Genomic DNA, 16,676 nt, shown 5'->3' with positions numbered 1-16,676 from the left:
ACCCTCCTCCCCCCTCCACCGAGAGGGCGGTCGGCACCCCTCTTGGACTCTCCTCGCAGTACCATTTTCAAACAGGTGGATACTGCCCTGAACACAGTATTTCTTTGGTGCCTATCTTTGGAGCTGTTGTTATATCAATTTAGGCATACTGGATACACCGTGCATAATACTACATTAATGTTATTTGTGTGTAGCATTCTCATCAATGGTGTTAACATATCCTGCAGATTGCCATATGGAGGTTTTATAGGCATTCAATATTTCTCCTTATTAAGTCTAAAAAACTCAACTGGGCCTATATGTATGTAGGTAAATTACAAAGTCCCTAAAAATGCATAGGTTTTGAGAAATATGACACAATAAACGCACCCAATTTGCTCCCGGTATGAAAATTGTCTGCCACAGGGGTCCTCCAACTCCTAATATCGACTTATTTAGTATTATTGTTTTCATATTTTGAAAATAAACAATATTAATGCACATGAACATTTGAAGACTAAATTTTATAACTTTAGCCTAATGGGTCGTTTAATCTGTCGGTCGCTTGTTGTTCTGATTTTGGGAGATTTGTGAGCTACGGGCAGTGCCTGTTCATTTTCATAATGGCCCTGTCTTTCACCTTTTGAACTGGTAGGTTGTCTGGAATATAATGAAAAATCACTTGATGTGTTAGCGGCTTCTCTGTCCATTAGTGCACTGTTATCAGATATTAATGCCTCTTGAGTTGATGATGCATTCATACAGGTCCGTGATATTAGTGCTCTGCTTCTACGCAATACATTCCCTGATTCACCAACAGCCGCAACTTCTCTGCTTCTAGTTCCTATAACAGTTGCTTTTCTTGGCGTCTTGTTTAGGTCTGAAATACTGATTGGCTGTCTAATTTGGAGAGGACTTCTCTCTTTTCTGGCATGCCGGTTATTGTACCAGACTGCTCGCTTAGTCCTTTGCTCCCCTTCAAACTTTCTCAGTCTTTTGCTATTTATTTTTTGTTCAGACACAAATCCCTAAGAGTTCAGGGTTCTACTGTGAAGAAGCTGTGATGGAGAATAATCATAGGCTATTGGTGTGTCTCTGTACATAGAGAAGAACCATAGGCTATGGGTGTGTCTCTGTACATAACAAGGGCTGCCTGTAAATCTACATTCTTACTCATCATAGAAGTTACAGTATGAACTGTATGTTTGGCTTCTCCATTGTTTCGTTGATTACAAGGAGAGATAGTTACATGTTGAACATTTTATTTTTGTGTAGCTCTTTTAACTTCTCCGATGCAAATTGGGGACCAGTATCCGTGATTATAGTGTTTGGCGCACCTATCAAATAGAATACATGTTCAACTTTACTACAATTTTTTTGTGCATCGGTTGAGTCTTCCAACTCATCCACTACAATGAACCTACTCTAATAATCTATAGTAACAAGGTATGTTTTCTGGTCCTTTTCGAACAATTCCAGAGCAATTCTCCACCACGGCCTCTCTGGAAGTGGTGTTGATATTAGATGTTCTCTGGCTTTGAAATGGTACTGTTCACATATTTCACAGTTTGACACCAAGGTCTTATGTCCTCTGCCATTCCTGGCCATCAGACTACTTCTACTGCTCTCGTGGTTTATTTATTTTCACCCTGGTGCTCTTTATGAATATCAGTGAGTACCCTCTCGCATTATAGTTCCAGAATGAATACTCTGTTCATAAAAAACACAACCCCTTCTACTTGAGTTATATTGTCCTTAAAACTATATAAGCTTTTTAGAACGTCTGGGACACATTTGCTGTTTGGATAACCACTGGTAATGTATTTCAAGAGAAAAATTCCAACTTCATTCTCTAGTAGCATGGCTCTAATTCTGTCCAAGCGTCCCGATGCTATTGTGAGTTCCTCTAATTTTTCCGACACTCCTAACGAATCAGCCATATCTTTGATAACCCTTTCTCCTTCCAAGTAAGGAAATCTGGAGAGTGCGTCTGCTAGTACCAACTTTCTGCCTGGGGTGTAAACTACTTTATAAAAGTACGACATTGTTTTCAATAAAAAAACATTGAGCTCTGATGGGTAGCTTAGCTAGTTCCTTTGTCGCCAAAATCGCTAGCAATGGTTTCTGACCCGTTTTTACTATTATATTTTTTCCAGCTATATAATTCGAAAACTTATCACAAGCCCAGCATGTGGCCAATGCCTCCATTTCAACCTGTGCATATCACTTCTTTGTAGGAGTGAGCGCAATGCATATGCCACAAGTTTCCAATCACCATTTACCTTCTGTAACAGAACTGCTCAAGAACCAAATGAAGTTGAGTCTGCACTCACCATTGCCTCTGCTGCAACTAAATATGGAGCGAGGATCATTGTCTTTACCAGTAACCCTTTTACATGGTTAAACTGTTTTACTAGATTTTGTCCTCACACCCATTCACAATCATTCCAAGTAATTTACGTAAATGATTCGTAGACTAAGCTAAGCGAGAAGAAAATTTGCCTAAATAATTTACAATGCCAAAGAATTGCCTGAGATCCTTCTTGTTAGATCGGGTAGGAAACTCAAGAACGGCTTTAGTTTTGTAAGGGTTAGCTCAGATTCCTCATCTACCTATGTGAACTAAAAACTTGATCTCATAGACTCCAATTCATTATTCAGTGTACATGTAGTTCCTGCTTTCTTCAGCATTTCTAATAAAGAGTAGATGATCATCATATTGTTTCTTTGTAGCCCCATGAACCAGCATGTCATCCGTCTGACACATACCCTTTCAGATTTACCAATATCTTTTGCATCTCTTGCTAGAATACTTCTGGTGCACTGCTGATGCCGAGTGCGAGACGTTTCCAAAAGTACTTTCCAAAAGGGATAATAAAGGTAGTAAGTTTTGCAACTGTTTTCTAACTTGAGTAGACAGTAGCCGCAACTTGCATCTAGCTTACTAAATACTCAAGAGTGGCCCAATTCACTCAATGTCTCTTCTGCAGTAGGTAGTGGATGCTATTCTTTTTTAACTGATTTGTTAAGATTGGTGAAGTCTATGCATACCCTGAGCTTCCCATTTTTCTTTAGAACAACTATACATGGTGCACACCACTGAGTTAGTTCTTCAATGCGCTCAATTATTTCCTAAACTTTCCATTTTATTTAGTACCTCCAGTAACTGCCCTTATTGAGCTGCAGCTACCCTCAATGGAACTGATTGGATGGAAGGAGTGCACTGATCTTTTAGTGTGAGTCTAACCTCGGCGTTCATCAACCCAAGACCTCTGAACATCTCTAAGTATCTCATAATCCATTATTTTCTTGAATCATACTCCATTCTACCAGCAAAGTTAATTAATCCCAGTTTCGGTATTGCAGGTTTACCTAGAAGTAGTGTCAATGAGTTCTTCACCAGATAGACCGTCTCCTTAACTTGTACTTCTGACAGCTCAATATTGCCTCAGTTTGACCAGTCACCCCAAGTTTGCTCCCTTTAGAACGTTTTCAGACTGAGTGACGTTGTTCATAAACCTAGCCATATGTAGTTGGAATTGCTGTCACAGCAGCTCCCATATCAATTTTGAACTGTACATCTTGTGAATTAAGCTTCAAGTTTACCATCCGAGCTTTATAAGTCTCAGTGATATTGTCTAGTGTTCCCACATCTAATCATTCAGATTCTGATTCCAAATATAAGCTAGCCATATCATCAGATTCTTGTGTAAGTTCATCTGTCTTATCACTTCTCGTACTTTTCTTTGCAAACTTTCGCTCTCGCCTAATGTACTCTTTCTTTACAAATGTGACATGTTGAATTTCTCGCGGGGCATCTTTCTTTCAGATGAGAATCTTCGTAACAGAAAACACATTTATTTTTACATCCGCCAACCCTTTGCTGTCCCTGACTGCTTTACATAGTCTAGGTTTTCATCAGAATTTTTTCTTACAAGCGTTCCAGCTTGGGCAAAGTGAGAAACATATTGTTTTGCTTTTTGTACACAGTTAGCCACACATAAATTATCGATGTCTATCTAACTGCTTTCTTAGCTTGTCATTGACTCCGATCACAATCCTGTCATGAATTAGCTGGTCTCTCATAATTTCATAATTACAATTATCAGCCTGGGTGCATACTTGAGTGATGAACTGGTGAATCGACATATTTCCTTGTTTTGTGCTATTAAATTTCACCCTTTCATATTTTTAATAGGTTTAAAGTGCCGATCAAACTTGGCAATCACATTGACCAAGGTCTTTGTTTGTCCCTCTGCTGTATCATGAAACTCGAGTTGGTCGTAGATGGGAACTTTCTCAAGGTCCATTAGCATCAATAAGTTTGCTATTTGTTCCTCTGGTTTCATCTCTCCATATTTTTTAGCAATTTTTATTATGTTGAATTGTCTTTTAGATTTAATTTAACTTTCGCACAAAATGGTCATCTTCATTTGATTCAGCCATCTCCCCAATCTATATTTGTACACAAAATAGTATTCTCTATAATGTCGGATTCATCCACAAATTCACACACAAGCTAAATTTAAATTTGATTGTCTCTAAATATTACATCTATCCCAGTTTGTTCCTGCTTTTGTGACAATACTAATAAAATATGCTTTTGTATTTATGCTACCAAGGATTCTTCCAAATCCTCAACCACGAATCATACAGTAGTAAGCAGAATTGTTCATATAGCCAAAAAATTTTCAACCTTTCACAAAAAAATACATAATACAGTCTGACTAGTTGTTCAATGATTTCAATTGTTTTGTATCTTGTAGCCATCAAGCCTGTATTATTCTGACACCGTGTAATACTGTACTAACATATACCTGACAGTATTAAGACTAGTCCGTGCAGCAGCCAAGTATCATCTGCACTCGTAACTCCTTAGATGAGGAATGCCCGACAGCTGACCCGATTCACCTTTTTTCAACATCCGATTAGTATCGACTAGTCAGCACTGATGTGAAGCCAAGAGTACTTTGATTGTTAGGCGTAATTATAACTTAGTGTAGCAAATTAGCATGTAGTGTAATGGTCAATGAGCATGTCTGCAGAATAGGAGGTTCCGAGTTAAAATCTAGTGTGAAGCAGATTTCTTTTGCTAAATTATGATCGCTATAAATGTAAAAATGGCAGACGGAGATTTATATATAGGCACTAAGCTGCACAAAGGTTAATCAATGTTACCGGGCTGTTATTTACGGTGATGCTAAAATGACTTTTTGCTTCGTTGTTCACACATTCCATTTACTAGTCTTCTTTCTCTTTCACTGAGTTACAGTTCCAGCCTCAACTTTTTATTATTGAGTGACCTTAATTTTTTTAGAGCTTCATTAGAACGATAAGATGGGACACATCCTTAAATCATAATGAGTGCCAGCTAAGGAGTTTTCATTTTTGACTCGAGTCCATAACGTATCCCAGCTCATAGATTTTGCAAGACATTTGAAGTGAGGCATCCTTCGTCTCATTTTTTTCTAATTTGACCGGCTACCTCTGTTCAGAGATGGAAGGACTGGTTTTTTCACCACATAGCTTTTGTTTTGGAGTTGGAAAATCTTCCGCATCTGAGTATCACAAGTGTTTTGAGTCTCCAAAATACATTTATATGTTTAGTGAGGCTAGACAGCCAAAGATAGCAGTGGCTACAATGAAACTACACATAAAACCTATAGCAGATTTAAGCTCTAGTATGTCCACAGACCAATTACGAAGTTCTTTAAAAAAATACATCACTTAGTCTAAAGCGTTGTACCAATGATCAAATTACAAGCCAGAAAATACTGGATTTTTAAAAGGCTAAATACATATTAGCCAAAAGCATCATTTTTCCCATATAAACGGGCTTTATCCAACAGTGTACAATCAATACTAGCTGAAACTCATGTCAGATTTATCTAGGAAATTGATCAAGAGAGACTATAGAAAGTTTTTAGACGCTAAAATATCTGGCTCATGACAATCTTGCAATTCCAAGCTATTCTTTAAGCTAATTTCTGGTGCTAGACAATATTCTACTAACGTTGTTTCTCAACTGAATAATTGGGTAACAAACGCAGACATAACCCATCTCTTCAAAATTTTAAATTAGTTTTTACTACAATTGACAACCTCATCTCTAACTCTGTAATTTGCAGGGCTAGTGATAGTGGTCATGCCGACATTGCTACATATATCAAATTGTGGAGCTATGAAACTTTTGAGGACATTGAATCACAAAAGAGGGTTCGGTTCTGGCCTGCTTAGTACGGCCTTGTTTGAGTGTCTGACACGGTAACATGCTCCATCCCTTACATCGATTCTTTTGACATTCGTTGAATACTGGCTGATTTCCGTTAAAGTGAAGACAAGTCAATAGGGTACCTATTTTTAAAAAGAGACCATAAGCATTTATTGAATTATAGAAAACTATTGAAACTATTTTATACCATGATACATATGAGACCCATAAGTCCCATCATATAATGATATGTATATGCACCCGACTGCAATCAATGTTATTGTGCTCTTCTTTACAGTGATGTAAAAAGTTATTCTTTGCTTTGTCGCTCACAGGTTCTTTGATCTGTCTCACAATCTGTCTGTCCGGATTCTTTTTCTTTCACTTTTCTTTGCTTCGTGTTACAATTAGCATAATTAAAATTTTGATCCTTTCAGTTCGAATTATGCCTTCATTACCTCTAACATGAGAAAACAGCAAATGAGACTAGTGACATAACTATTTTATACCATGATACATGTACATATACTGCAGTAGATTAGGCCTGGTTAGCCAATTAGATACAATACAACAGCTACAACAGGTAGAATACTAACATATAACGCGGTGGCAGCAAAGGAGTCCCGATTGAAGGAACTCTGCCTATAGTTACCCTTGGCTCTGAGATTGATTTTGCTGCTAACTCCATGAGTTGTTTTGTGCAAGGTCTTTTTGGCTCACGGTGGTTGCTGGTATGGCTAACCTGGGCAATTTGGGGCTTGTTTTATCTACTGGGCTCTCTTTTGGAAAAGATGGAGAAAACGTTTTGAGAATTATTTAGTTGCTACAAATTTGGTTACTGAACCGGGAGAAAATGATGGGACCTGGCCAGACGCCAATGTTGTTGCATGGACTAGACGGATCACTATCTTGAGACACTGCCATAGAGATGAAGCTGTATAGGTTTTAGACCAGTTTGAATTTGATGACACTGATGATCCGGTTAAGGGTGGTGATTGTCTCTCTTATGTCTTGAATAAGTTGAAGGGTTAATGTAATTGGAAGATAAACCTTTCGGATGAATGGTATGTGTTTATGTCCATGAAACAAGGTGATGATGAGACCAATGTCATTTTTGTGGAGTAACTTAAAACTCAACCTAGTAAATATGTGTTTGAAGGCGAGTGTGACAAGATGATTTTAGTACACTTTAATAATATTCAGGAGCAGCATTTAAATGCAAAATAGAATTGTCTCTGTAAGTCATGGGATATATATAACCATAGCCTCTTATGTGATGAAATGTCAACTTGCTGAGACTTTAGGTGAAAAATGTATAGCGACAATCAAATCTGATGAAAAGTGAGCTGTGAACCAAATCCCTGTGCCACCATCTCATAAAATCAAGAGCTGTAATTTTGTGTGTATGACCACTGCAAAGGAAAATGCTCAGCGTTTCGTAAAGAATGTTAAGCGTGTGGAGGCAAGAATCACTTCCGGAGCAAATGCACTAAGAGAGAAGTTCATGTGGTGTCTAACAAAACTAGGTTGATGGTTTTAAATCATGTTCGGAAGAAACCGAAGCCGAGTTCTCCCAAGCATGGTTTATTTTTGTGTTTACTTGTTTGATGTTTATTTACTTGTGGTTTATCCAGTATTTTTAAATCATGATTGAACAAAATGTGTAGGATTAGGGTTTTGCATACCAAGTAGATTATTTGATTTGTTTAAACATTGTATCTTTTTTAAATAATGGTGTTATGGGTGGTTACAATGAAATTACGTTTTGCATAACTAATCCGAATCCATACACAACATCAGTGTTGAATTTGCTTGTCATATTATTCTATTTTGACTATGTTTAGTTTGTGCACTTTTGCTTAGCTTATCAGAACTAATTTGATTATAACTGGTTCAGGTACAAGTGAAGGTGTTAAGCTGTTGTAAGTAATAATGATATTTACCAATAAAAGCTACTTCTTTATTCTATAAGTCAAACAATGAAACACACAATTAACAAAATTCTAAAACCAAAATAATATTAATGACAAAAGATTAGAATAGCTAATGAAAGTTACATCCTTTGCTCAGTACCGTATGGTGGCTGTGAGTTTTGACCAGGGGTGGGCAACCTTTTCAAGAAAAGGGCCATTTTGCAAAATGTAACTATTGTCGAGGGCCGCATCATACAACCCTGATTTGGTATTTTCTGTCTTTATTAAAATTTCATAAAGTAGCATATAATATACAACTTGAATACAATACAAGAATAAACGTGTTTGTATTGGATTTATAAATGACAGTAGACAGTAGGTAAAGTATGGAGATATGAAATATAATATTTTTATAATATTCATAGTTAGTGAGAAGCTTGGTGTTGGATATTTTTAGCCAATTTTTTAATGTTAGGTTCTATTCTTGATATGCACAGATGCTAACTATGCAGCAGATGATTGTCAGTCAGATTGCTTCTCAGTTTGCTTTTGATGTGCTTCATTTTGGAAAACAGTTGCTCACAGGTATATGTACTTCCAAACAAGCAGACAAATCTTCTGGCGAACTGCTTTACATTACAGTAATCTGCAGTTGGTAAGGACTTATAAAAGCCAATTAAGTGCATCTCTTTGAAATTTTGGATGAGAATGTCATCCTCTTGCAGCTCGTTCAGTTCAAGCTGGAGCTGGATAGCTGCTGAGCTTATCTCACAAGTACAAGGCAATGAAAAGATGGTCATTTCACTTCTGAGACTTCTGAACTTTGTAAAACGAGAGGAAATCTCCTCTCGAAAGACTGGCACTCTCTGAGCATAGCTATCCAGGATCTCGTTGTTGCCATTAAAGACAGATTCAGGGTGGGAAAGTGATCAACTTCTTTTTTACGCAGACTTTGCTCATAGAGCTGAAGATCTCTTTCAAATGTTCGGAGGTGCTTAAACAAGTCATGTACCAACTTGTCTTGTCCTTGAAGCCTCACGTTGAGTTGAGATAATTTTTGAGAGATATCATGAACGCAAAGTCCATTTGCCAGAGAGGATCACACAGTTCTTGAGCTTACTTTCGTTTCAACTTCAGAAATAAAATGATCTCATCTAGTAATAGCCAGAAACGTTGCAATGTTGATGCTCTGCTAAGCCAGCGAACCTCTGTAAAATAAACAACATCCTCAGACTAGCTGTCCAGGTGTCTCAAGAACTCCTGAAACTCTCTATGGCTACTGAGTTGACATGATTCATATTGATAATTTTTGCGCTCAGGTTCCCCTGGTGTATGATGCAATGAACTGCAATAACATCTGGCTGAAGCGCACATACTTTGGCTATAAGACCATTGTGACCCCCTATCATGGATGATGCACCATCTCCACACAGTGACACACATTTGCTGAAGTCCTCAACTCCCGTTTTCTGTAGTGACGCTTGAACACCTTCAAATATATGTATCTACACCTCTTGTAGTACCTTTCAACGGGTTTAAGTCGAGCAGTTCCTCAATTACATTGAAATCCTTATCTACAGCTCGAATAAATACAGCCAGCTGTGCTGTGCCTCTGATATCTGTACTCTCATCAAATGCAAGTGAATAGCATTCAATATTACCCAGCTTCACCTTTAATTGATATGCTATGTCTGAGCCCATATCCTCTACTCGTCTGACTATTGTGCGGCGTGAAAGAGATACATAGATCTGGAAAACCTTTTAGCATTTGTGAGCACTTAACTTCAGCAAGTTTTAGTAAGCACTCTTTTACTATTTCACCATCAGAAAATGGCTTTTGGTGTTTGGTGAGAATCTTCGCAATCTCAAAGCTCACTATAGTATTGTCAATGTCAACCTCACGTGATTGAGTTAACACTTGCTGCTGCGCTTTCAGGATTTTTGTCAACTTTTCTGCAAGTTGTCTTTTCTCCTCTGTGTTGTATCTGCCATACTTTTCACCATGATTTGTTTCAAAATGTCTTCTAATGTTGTATTCCTTGGTTTGAGCTACTGATTTCTAGCAGATTAAATATACAGTCTTGTTATGTACTGATGTAAACAAGTATTTATCCTACCATTCAGTATTGAATTTCCTGTTATCTTCAGCCACAGTTCTTTTTCTTTTAGTAGCCATGACTAGACATCACTTAATTATTAATCACCAGTTAGGTAACTGTTAAAGTAAATTGACCAATAACGGGCAAGAACAAACACCAATCATCGAAAGGGAATGGCTATTTGTAAACAACTACATCATTGCAGTGTATGCTATGTGTAAAACAAACCTGTAACTGTGATCTAAATACATGTATAGAAATATCACAGAACACGAATTGAATGATAAATAGATGGCATCTTTTCAGTAAGTACATGTATGTACGTTATATAACACTACCTGCTAAAGTTTAAAGCCAACTGAAGATTTCAGTTGATGTGAAGGACACTACACTATGCTTTCAACAAAATCTCACCACTATGTAGCATTTTTTATATTTAGTGCATTGTACTCATTCAAACGCATCTATATATGCAAAATTACTGGGAGGAGTTGAAGGGCCGCACAATAAATGGCAAAGGGCCACATGCGGCCCGCACGTTGCCCGCCCCTGGTCTTGACAGTCAAACGAGAGTCATGACAGTTCATAGGTAGAGAGAGAGGGGGGGGGAGAGGGGGGGGGGGAGAAAGGGGGGAGAGAGAGAGGGAGAGAGAAGAGAATGAGATGCTGAGTCATTGGAGCTGTTCTCTTATATAGATGTCTGGCGTATGGGATGGCTAGCCTGTAGGTGTAGGTTGAGAGTAAAAGTTCAATGCTTTGTCAGGCATGTGAAGATATCTTGTTTGCGTAAATCTTCAGCTGGTGCACTTGATGTTGACATGTCGGGTGGCAAACATGACTTACTACTGGTATCTAGGTCATGGTTGACAGGAGTGGCAGATCTGTATGTGACTCATTCAATTTATTTCTAATGTTTCTCTGGTGGTTTTTTGGTAATGGTGGTTGATAGGTTTAATTGCTTCGACTTCCCTTTGACATGTTCTTTACCTGGTGTGGACGCAGCTTCTATGATTGATTCCTCCAATTTGGAAGTTTCTAATTTGCCTTTGACATTTTCTAATTATTGGATATTTTGATGTCTTTGGGCGTCTTGCGTCTGACTGCATTCCCCATTGGTGTGTTGTTTTTGCAGTATTTCCATACAATGGGAACAAAATGCGGTATAACTAGTATCCAAGTCCGATCAAAGTTTTCACTATAATTATGGTGTATTTGCTTATCTTACTTGGACCTGTGCTGTCGTTCTCTCTCTTTTGCTTGCTCCCTTTGCCCCCTCTCTCTGCCTCTTCTCTTCCTTTCGCCTTTCCCTCTACTCTCTACTCTTTCTTCACGCTCTGCACTCCCTCCCTTTTTTTCCTTCTATTGTATTTCTGTTTCAACATTTTCATGAACAGCTTACTCGATTTTGGTAGCTGGTACTTTACATGAAACCGCTATGAATACTACAAACTTTAGATTGTTTGGAGTAGAAGAAATCTCAGTGAATAAACCAGTTACCTCATCATAATGGATCTACCTAGAGGTTTATTTACTATGATAAGCATGAGTCAACCTGCCACAGCTGAACAAGATTTCAAAATTAAACCGAGACAACGTAATAAACTCTTGTATGCAACTCTACAACGAGTAAAACAGGTAGTTCAGCTAAGTCTGTCAAGTTAATCAAGTTTCGACTCTTACATTTATTTTCTTAGAAACAAACTATATCAAATGGAAATAAGAAAGCAAAAATTATTGGCTTTGTTTGAAACTACAGTAATCAAAAGATATATTTTTATAACTTACTACTTTCATAATCAAATCAAGCTCTATCTAAAAATAGTTCGTAGCAAACTAGTTCTTAGACATAGTCTTAGAAACTAAGACTATATCAAACGTAAATGTGTATCAAATTACTTGGTTTGCATGAAATTATTTTTATTGAAAAAATATATTCCAAACTTACTATTTCTAAAAATAAATCAAGCTCTGTTTAAAAATAATTCATAGCAAATATAGAACTCTTGTGGTGATTCATACTAGAGAATATATAATCAATCACCTGAGTGACTGAACAATACAAATAAGAACACGTAGTCAAACTGCGTAAAAAGGAAACATAATTTCTAAGTCTGGCTCCTTTTTCTGTTAGAGCGACTCTACACTGTAGAGCACTTAATTTTTCTTTTTCGGGAATATTCTAGAAGGGTCTGTCACTTTGAAGTCTCAGGTTTTTTAACTGACACAGTATGCATACTTTGTCACACTTCTCTTTGCATAGACCTCTGCAGCCAGTTTCCTGGGAGAAAACAACTTCATTACTTTACTCCTATATGTTTAACAAGTTATCCAATAAGCAACTGAAACACAACTAACCCCTTAAGCTATAGTCACACTTCCGTTGAGATACCCGTGTATAAGGTCTGGACGTGCAGTGAAAAAGGGTGTAAAATAATAAATTAATTCTATAATAAAAACTATATACAAATTTGATTCGTTCAAATGTTTGTTTTGTTTGTCTGAGCAATTATTCTGAATCAATTTTCCCTTTAATTTATCTCAGAACCGAGAAACATTAATAGACACTTCAAGCAATTAAGTAGAACACTAAAATCAATGCGAAAATCTATAGGTAAAAACTTAAATTATATGTAACAACTCGGGGAAATAACATACTAGTATATAAAAATGAGTTGTCTATTGCTGCTTTACCTTTGAGACATGAACAGGAGTATTTGTTCAGCAATGTGTATGTGGTAGAGTGACGATTAGCAATGCACAGTGTTACTTGCTCTAACTGACACTAGATATAGTTTATATTAACCTTAGATTTGTATGTTTAATCCTTAACTGTTCTTTCACTAATAAAACTGCATTATTTTTAGAATTTCTAGATGTTGTCTGTTAGAAATAGCAATAGACAATCCTATGATCTAAAACTGTTTTTGCAAAAATTCCACTTAACGTAAAGAACTTATGCAGTTTTTGCTTCGTATTACGTAAGATATTCCATATAATGTAAAGTATCAAGTCAGTGAAAGTTCTAGAATTTAAGTTGAATAACAAGACTCCCACAGTTGGCCCTCAGAAACATCATTTTCTCTTTTACCACACTTGGTGCAGGTGTTAGAGTGTCGGTCTACTAAACTGAGTAAATAGTTAGAAACTATTGTTTATCCTTTTCTCTACACCTGGTGACTCCGATCTTATTATAGTAAAGTATTATTTTCATTTTACTTTATTTTAGACATACATTATTGTTTAAGTATTTTTTCATAGATATTAAAGTTGCGAAATGATTAAAAAATTTTATTCAAATGGACAACGGACACTGAAGGTGTGCGCTCCCCTTAACTTGATGCCAAAGTACCGTTTTTATAGACCCTAAAGTAGATGTAATTGATAAAGAAGGGAAAAGTTGTAGATTCAAATCAATAATATCACGGTTACTGTGCAGAGATAAAATTAAGACGTTTTTTTACATTTTGAAAGGCCAAGGGAGTGAGTTCGGGGAGTCTTACAACGAATTAGGCAATCTACACGCTCGTATAATGTAAAGTTTCCCAGAACGGATTATTTACGTTGTAAAAGCGTCAAGACAAAATAAAGTTTGCTCGAATTTTATGGCATACGTAACAAGTCTGCATGTGGAGTTGTCTGTACTTGATCAATAGATAGCCTCTCGCAATGAGTGCAGCTTGGCATCATTAATAATCCAGCAAACATTCCTATTGACTTTATATCAATATCAGCCATGTTAACAATTTTTCTTTATCAAATTAATTAAATAAATTAAATATGTTAATTTTCTACAAATTGGTATTATTTTTCTATTGCTTGTTGCATTATGTAAAATATTACAAATAGCTGAACTCAATGGCTGTTCCAACCTCACTTATTTTGAGAAGAGTGCCGATTACGGGCCTTACAACCATATATTATAGCATCGCTGTTATTGTCTTATTTAACAATTTCAAGCCCGGGCCTGAGACTTGAAATAATACAGGGAGTCGTTTCCTCATCAGATCCTACGACTGAGAAAACCTGGCTACGTAGTTTCACTTTGTTTTTTTTCTCTATTTCAGTTTAGCTAAAGTCGCAAAATTTTGGCCACTTTGAGCGTGATATATTTTCAGTATAATTCCATACTTTCAAGTTGATTGGACTAAAAATATCACTAAAGTATTGAGGACATTTCAAACTGAGTGAGAAGAAGAAAATGGCTGTCGTCAGGACAGTTTATAATGACACTGATTCAAGTTTTTAAAAGCTCAGAAATAAACAAAGCTGAAGAGCTTTTTCTCATTAGTAATTAAAGTTATATACTAAAACTACTTGTCTTTCTATTCATAAAAAATAACAAATATTACAAATATAGATCCAGTTTGCTACAATAAGGGTGTTTCTTAAGTTCTCTCTCCAACTTTTCAGAGGGTGCGAAATAAGAATTATTCACTCTGTATGATAGAGTTTGATTGTTTTTTAATGTTTCCTACAAGTTTGAAGCTGATATACAGTTCAAAAGGAATTGTGGTATTTCAAGTACTTTTCCAATCGATACACTGTCTAGGACCAGGGAACCTGCTTGTGTATATCAAAGTAAGCTTTAAAGTGGTAAAGCATTTAGGATGGTTTATCAAAAGCGTGCAATTGTGCTAATCTACATACACGATGGCAATCCGTACAGACGAACTTTCTCTGGCACTTTTCCTTGCATTCTCTGAAGACGCATTGTTTCCCGCATGTTCCTTCACACTTCTGCTTGTGACTGCACCTAAATCAAACACAGTGATACTCGGATAACTCGAACTTCACGGGACCGAAAGAAAGTGTTCGAGTTATCAGAGTGTTCAAATTATAAGAGTACTGTCACAAATCTATGTATTTATTAGTAGATACATGTACATATACAAACTATATATAAATTAAAGCATTGATGGCTTGTTGCAAGTTAAAGGACCTCTCATGTAATGTTTTAACAATTGTTATTAGAAAGTATAAATATTTTCCTATCACTTGAGAATTGTTTGTTATTTTAGGTGATGTGACTGCCATAACGTTGTCAGATTAAAATAGGCAAAACTTGATCGCGGTTAAAACACTCAGAAAAAAGACATAATTATTTTTCTTTTGAGCGTTTTAAAAGTTGACTTGCAACAAAATTCACATTACAGTTATTTGATATCAAAAGATTCACCTTGTCTTGCTCTGTTGTTTTGTAGGTGCAAAATATGTGGAAATGTAATTACAAGCTCTTAAAAGCTCAAAAACGAAAAGCCGCCGTAGATTGGAATCAGTTTATTTCTCTGACGTAGTCATTACATTTGGTTATTGTTTTGTCACGTGATGTTCTCGCGTACATTGAAAGGCCAATAAAAGGCTCGATATGAAACTTCTCGTAGCACTAGTTTATAACAAACACGTCAGGTTTTACAGAAAAGCCTGTATCAAATATACATGTAGATGCTCGCTACTCTACAGTTTTGTTTCGGCTTGGTCTAATCGTCTAGTCGTAGTCTGATCATGTGACTCATACTTTGCAAATAATTTCTGCAGCATTTTTCGATTATCACAGGTGACCAACAGGCTTGTCATGTTTAACAGACAATCATATATGCTTTTTCGAGCTAAAGTTAAAAAATTTAAAAAAAATTCCGATGGGTTTTGAGATATCGGTGCTGAAAGTGACAGCATTACAATGACGATAAAATAGACGCGTAAGAATGATAGACATGGTTTTATTGAATGCGTGAAGTATATTTGTGAAAATATTTCGACGAATGAGGTTGCGTGAAAGTGTAAACAGAAGCCATCTTGTACAACTACGTCCCATTTGAGCCATTTTGGAAAGAGATTCTAATGTACTGCGGTTTTGTGATGGCTGCGATTAACTGTTCGTTTTTGAGCTTTTAAGAGCTTGTAATCACATTCCCACATATTTTGCACTGACAACACAGTAGAGTAAGACATGGTGAATCTTTTGATATCAAATAACTGTAATGTGAATTTTGTTGCAAGTCAGCCTTTAACAAAAACCAATTTTGCCGATTTTTCTTTCAGTTTATCCAAAGGTTGCCTCGCTTTTCCTTGCTTTCAAAGGGCTATCCCAAAGCGGATGTTTGGTAAAATTTGACTTTTTGCACTTTAAAAAAGTCGTTAACGAAAATATTTTGCCGATAGTGGTAATAATGACGCCTAAGAACTACTAAAAGTTGATGTTTATCTCTATGGCTTGGAATAAAGTGATATTCTAAAGCGATTCTGTTCGAGTTAACGAATTTAAGGTCGAGTTGTCTAAAGCAATTTATCATTGCGTGGGAACGGACCAAACAAATCCGTTCGAGTTAACCATGCGTTCAAGCTATCCGAGGGCGAGTTATCCGAATTTTACTGTACATGTAATCTAACAGCAGGCACTATTTGTAAAAATGACAGAACATAATAGACTAGAAATTCCACTGTCATACAGCCCACGACCAAAGTGATACTAGAAAA

At 36.6% G+C, this 16,676-nt stretch overlaps 2 protein-coding genes across 2 annotated transcripts in view; one reads left to right on the top strand and one right to left on the bottom strand.

The window, feature by feature from the left end:
• Positions 1 to 8,973, top strand: part of LOC137402253 (NFX1-type zinc finger-containing protein 1-like) — a 53,800-nt gene extending 44,827 nt beyond the window's left edge. The window contains exon 12 of the mRNA XM_068088750.1: positions 8,829 to 8,973. Within this exon, the coding sequence (XP_067944851.1) occupies positions 8,829 to 8,973 (145 nt within the window). The remainder of the gene's footprint in view (positions 1 to 8,828) is intronic.
• A 5,863-nt stretch (positions 8,974 to 14,836) lies between these two features.
• The window catches only part of LOC137402252 (NFX1-type zinc finger-containing protein 1-like), a 74,987-nt gene continuing 73,147 nt past the window's right edge, over positions 14,837 to 16,676 (bottom strand). Inside the window, exon 22 of the mRNA XM_068088748.1 lies at positions 14,837 to 14,955. Within this exon, the coding sequence (XP_067944849.1) occupies positions 14,837 to 14,955 (119 nt within the window). The remainder of the gene's footprint in view (positions 14,956 to 16,676) is intronic.

This window comes from Watersipora subatra, chromosome 8, assembly GCF_963576615.1.
Source record: "Watersipora subatra chromosome 8, tzWatSuba1.1, whole genome shotgun sequence".
Taxonomy (NCBI): Eukaryota; Metazoa; Bryozoa; class Gymnolaemata; order Cheilostomatida; family Watersiporidae; genus Watersipora; species Watersipora subatra.
The sequence above is the reverse complement of the archived record's forward strand: the minus strand, read 5'-3'. Positions and strand labels throughout refer to the sequence as shown.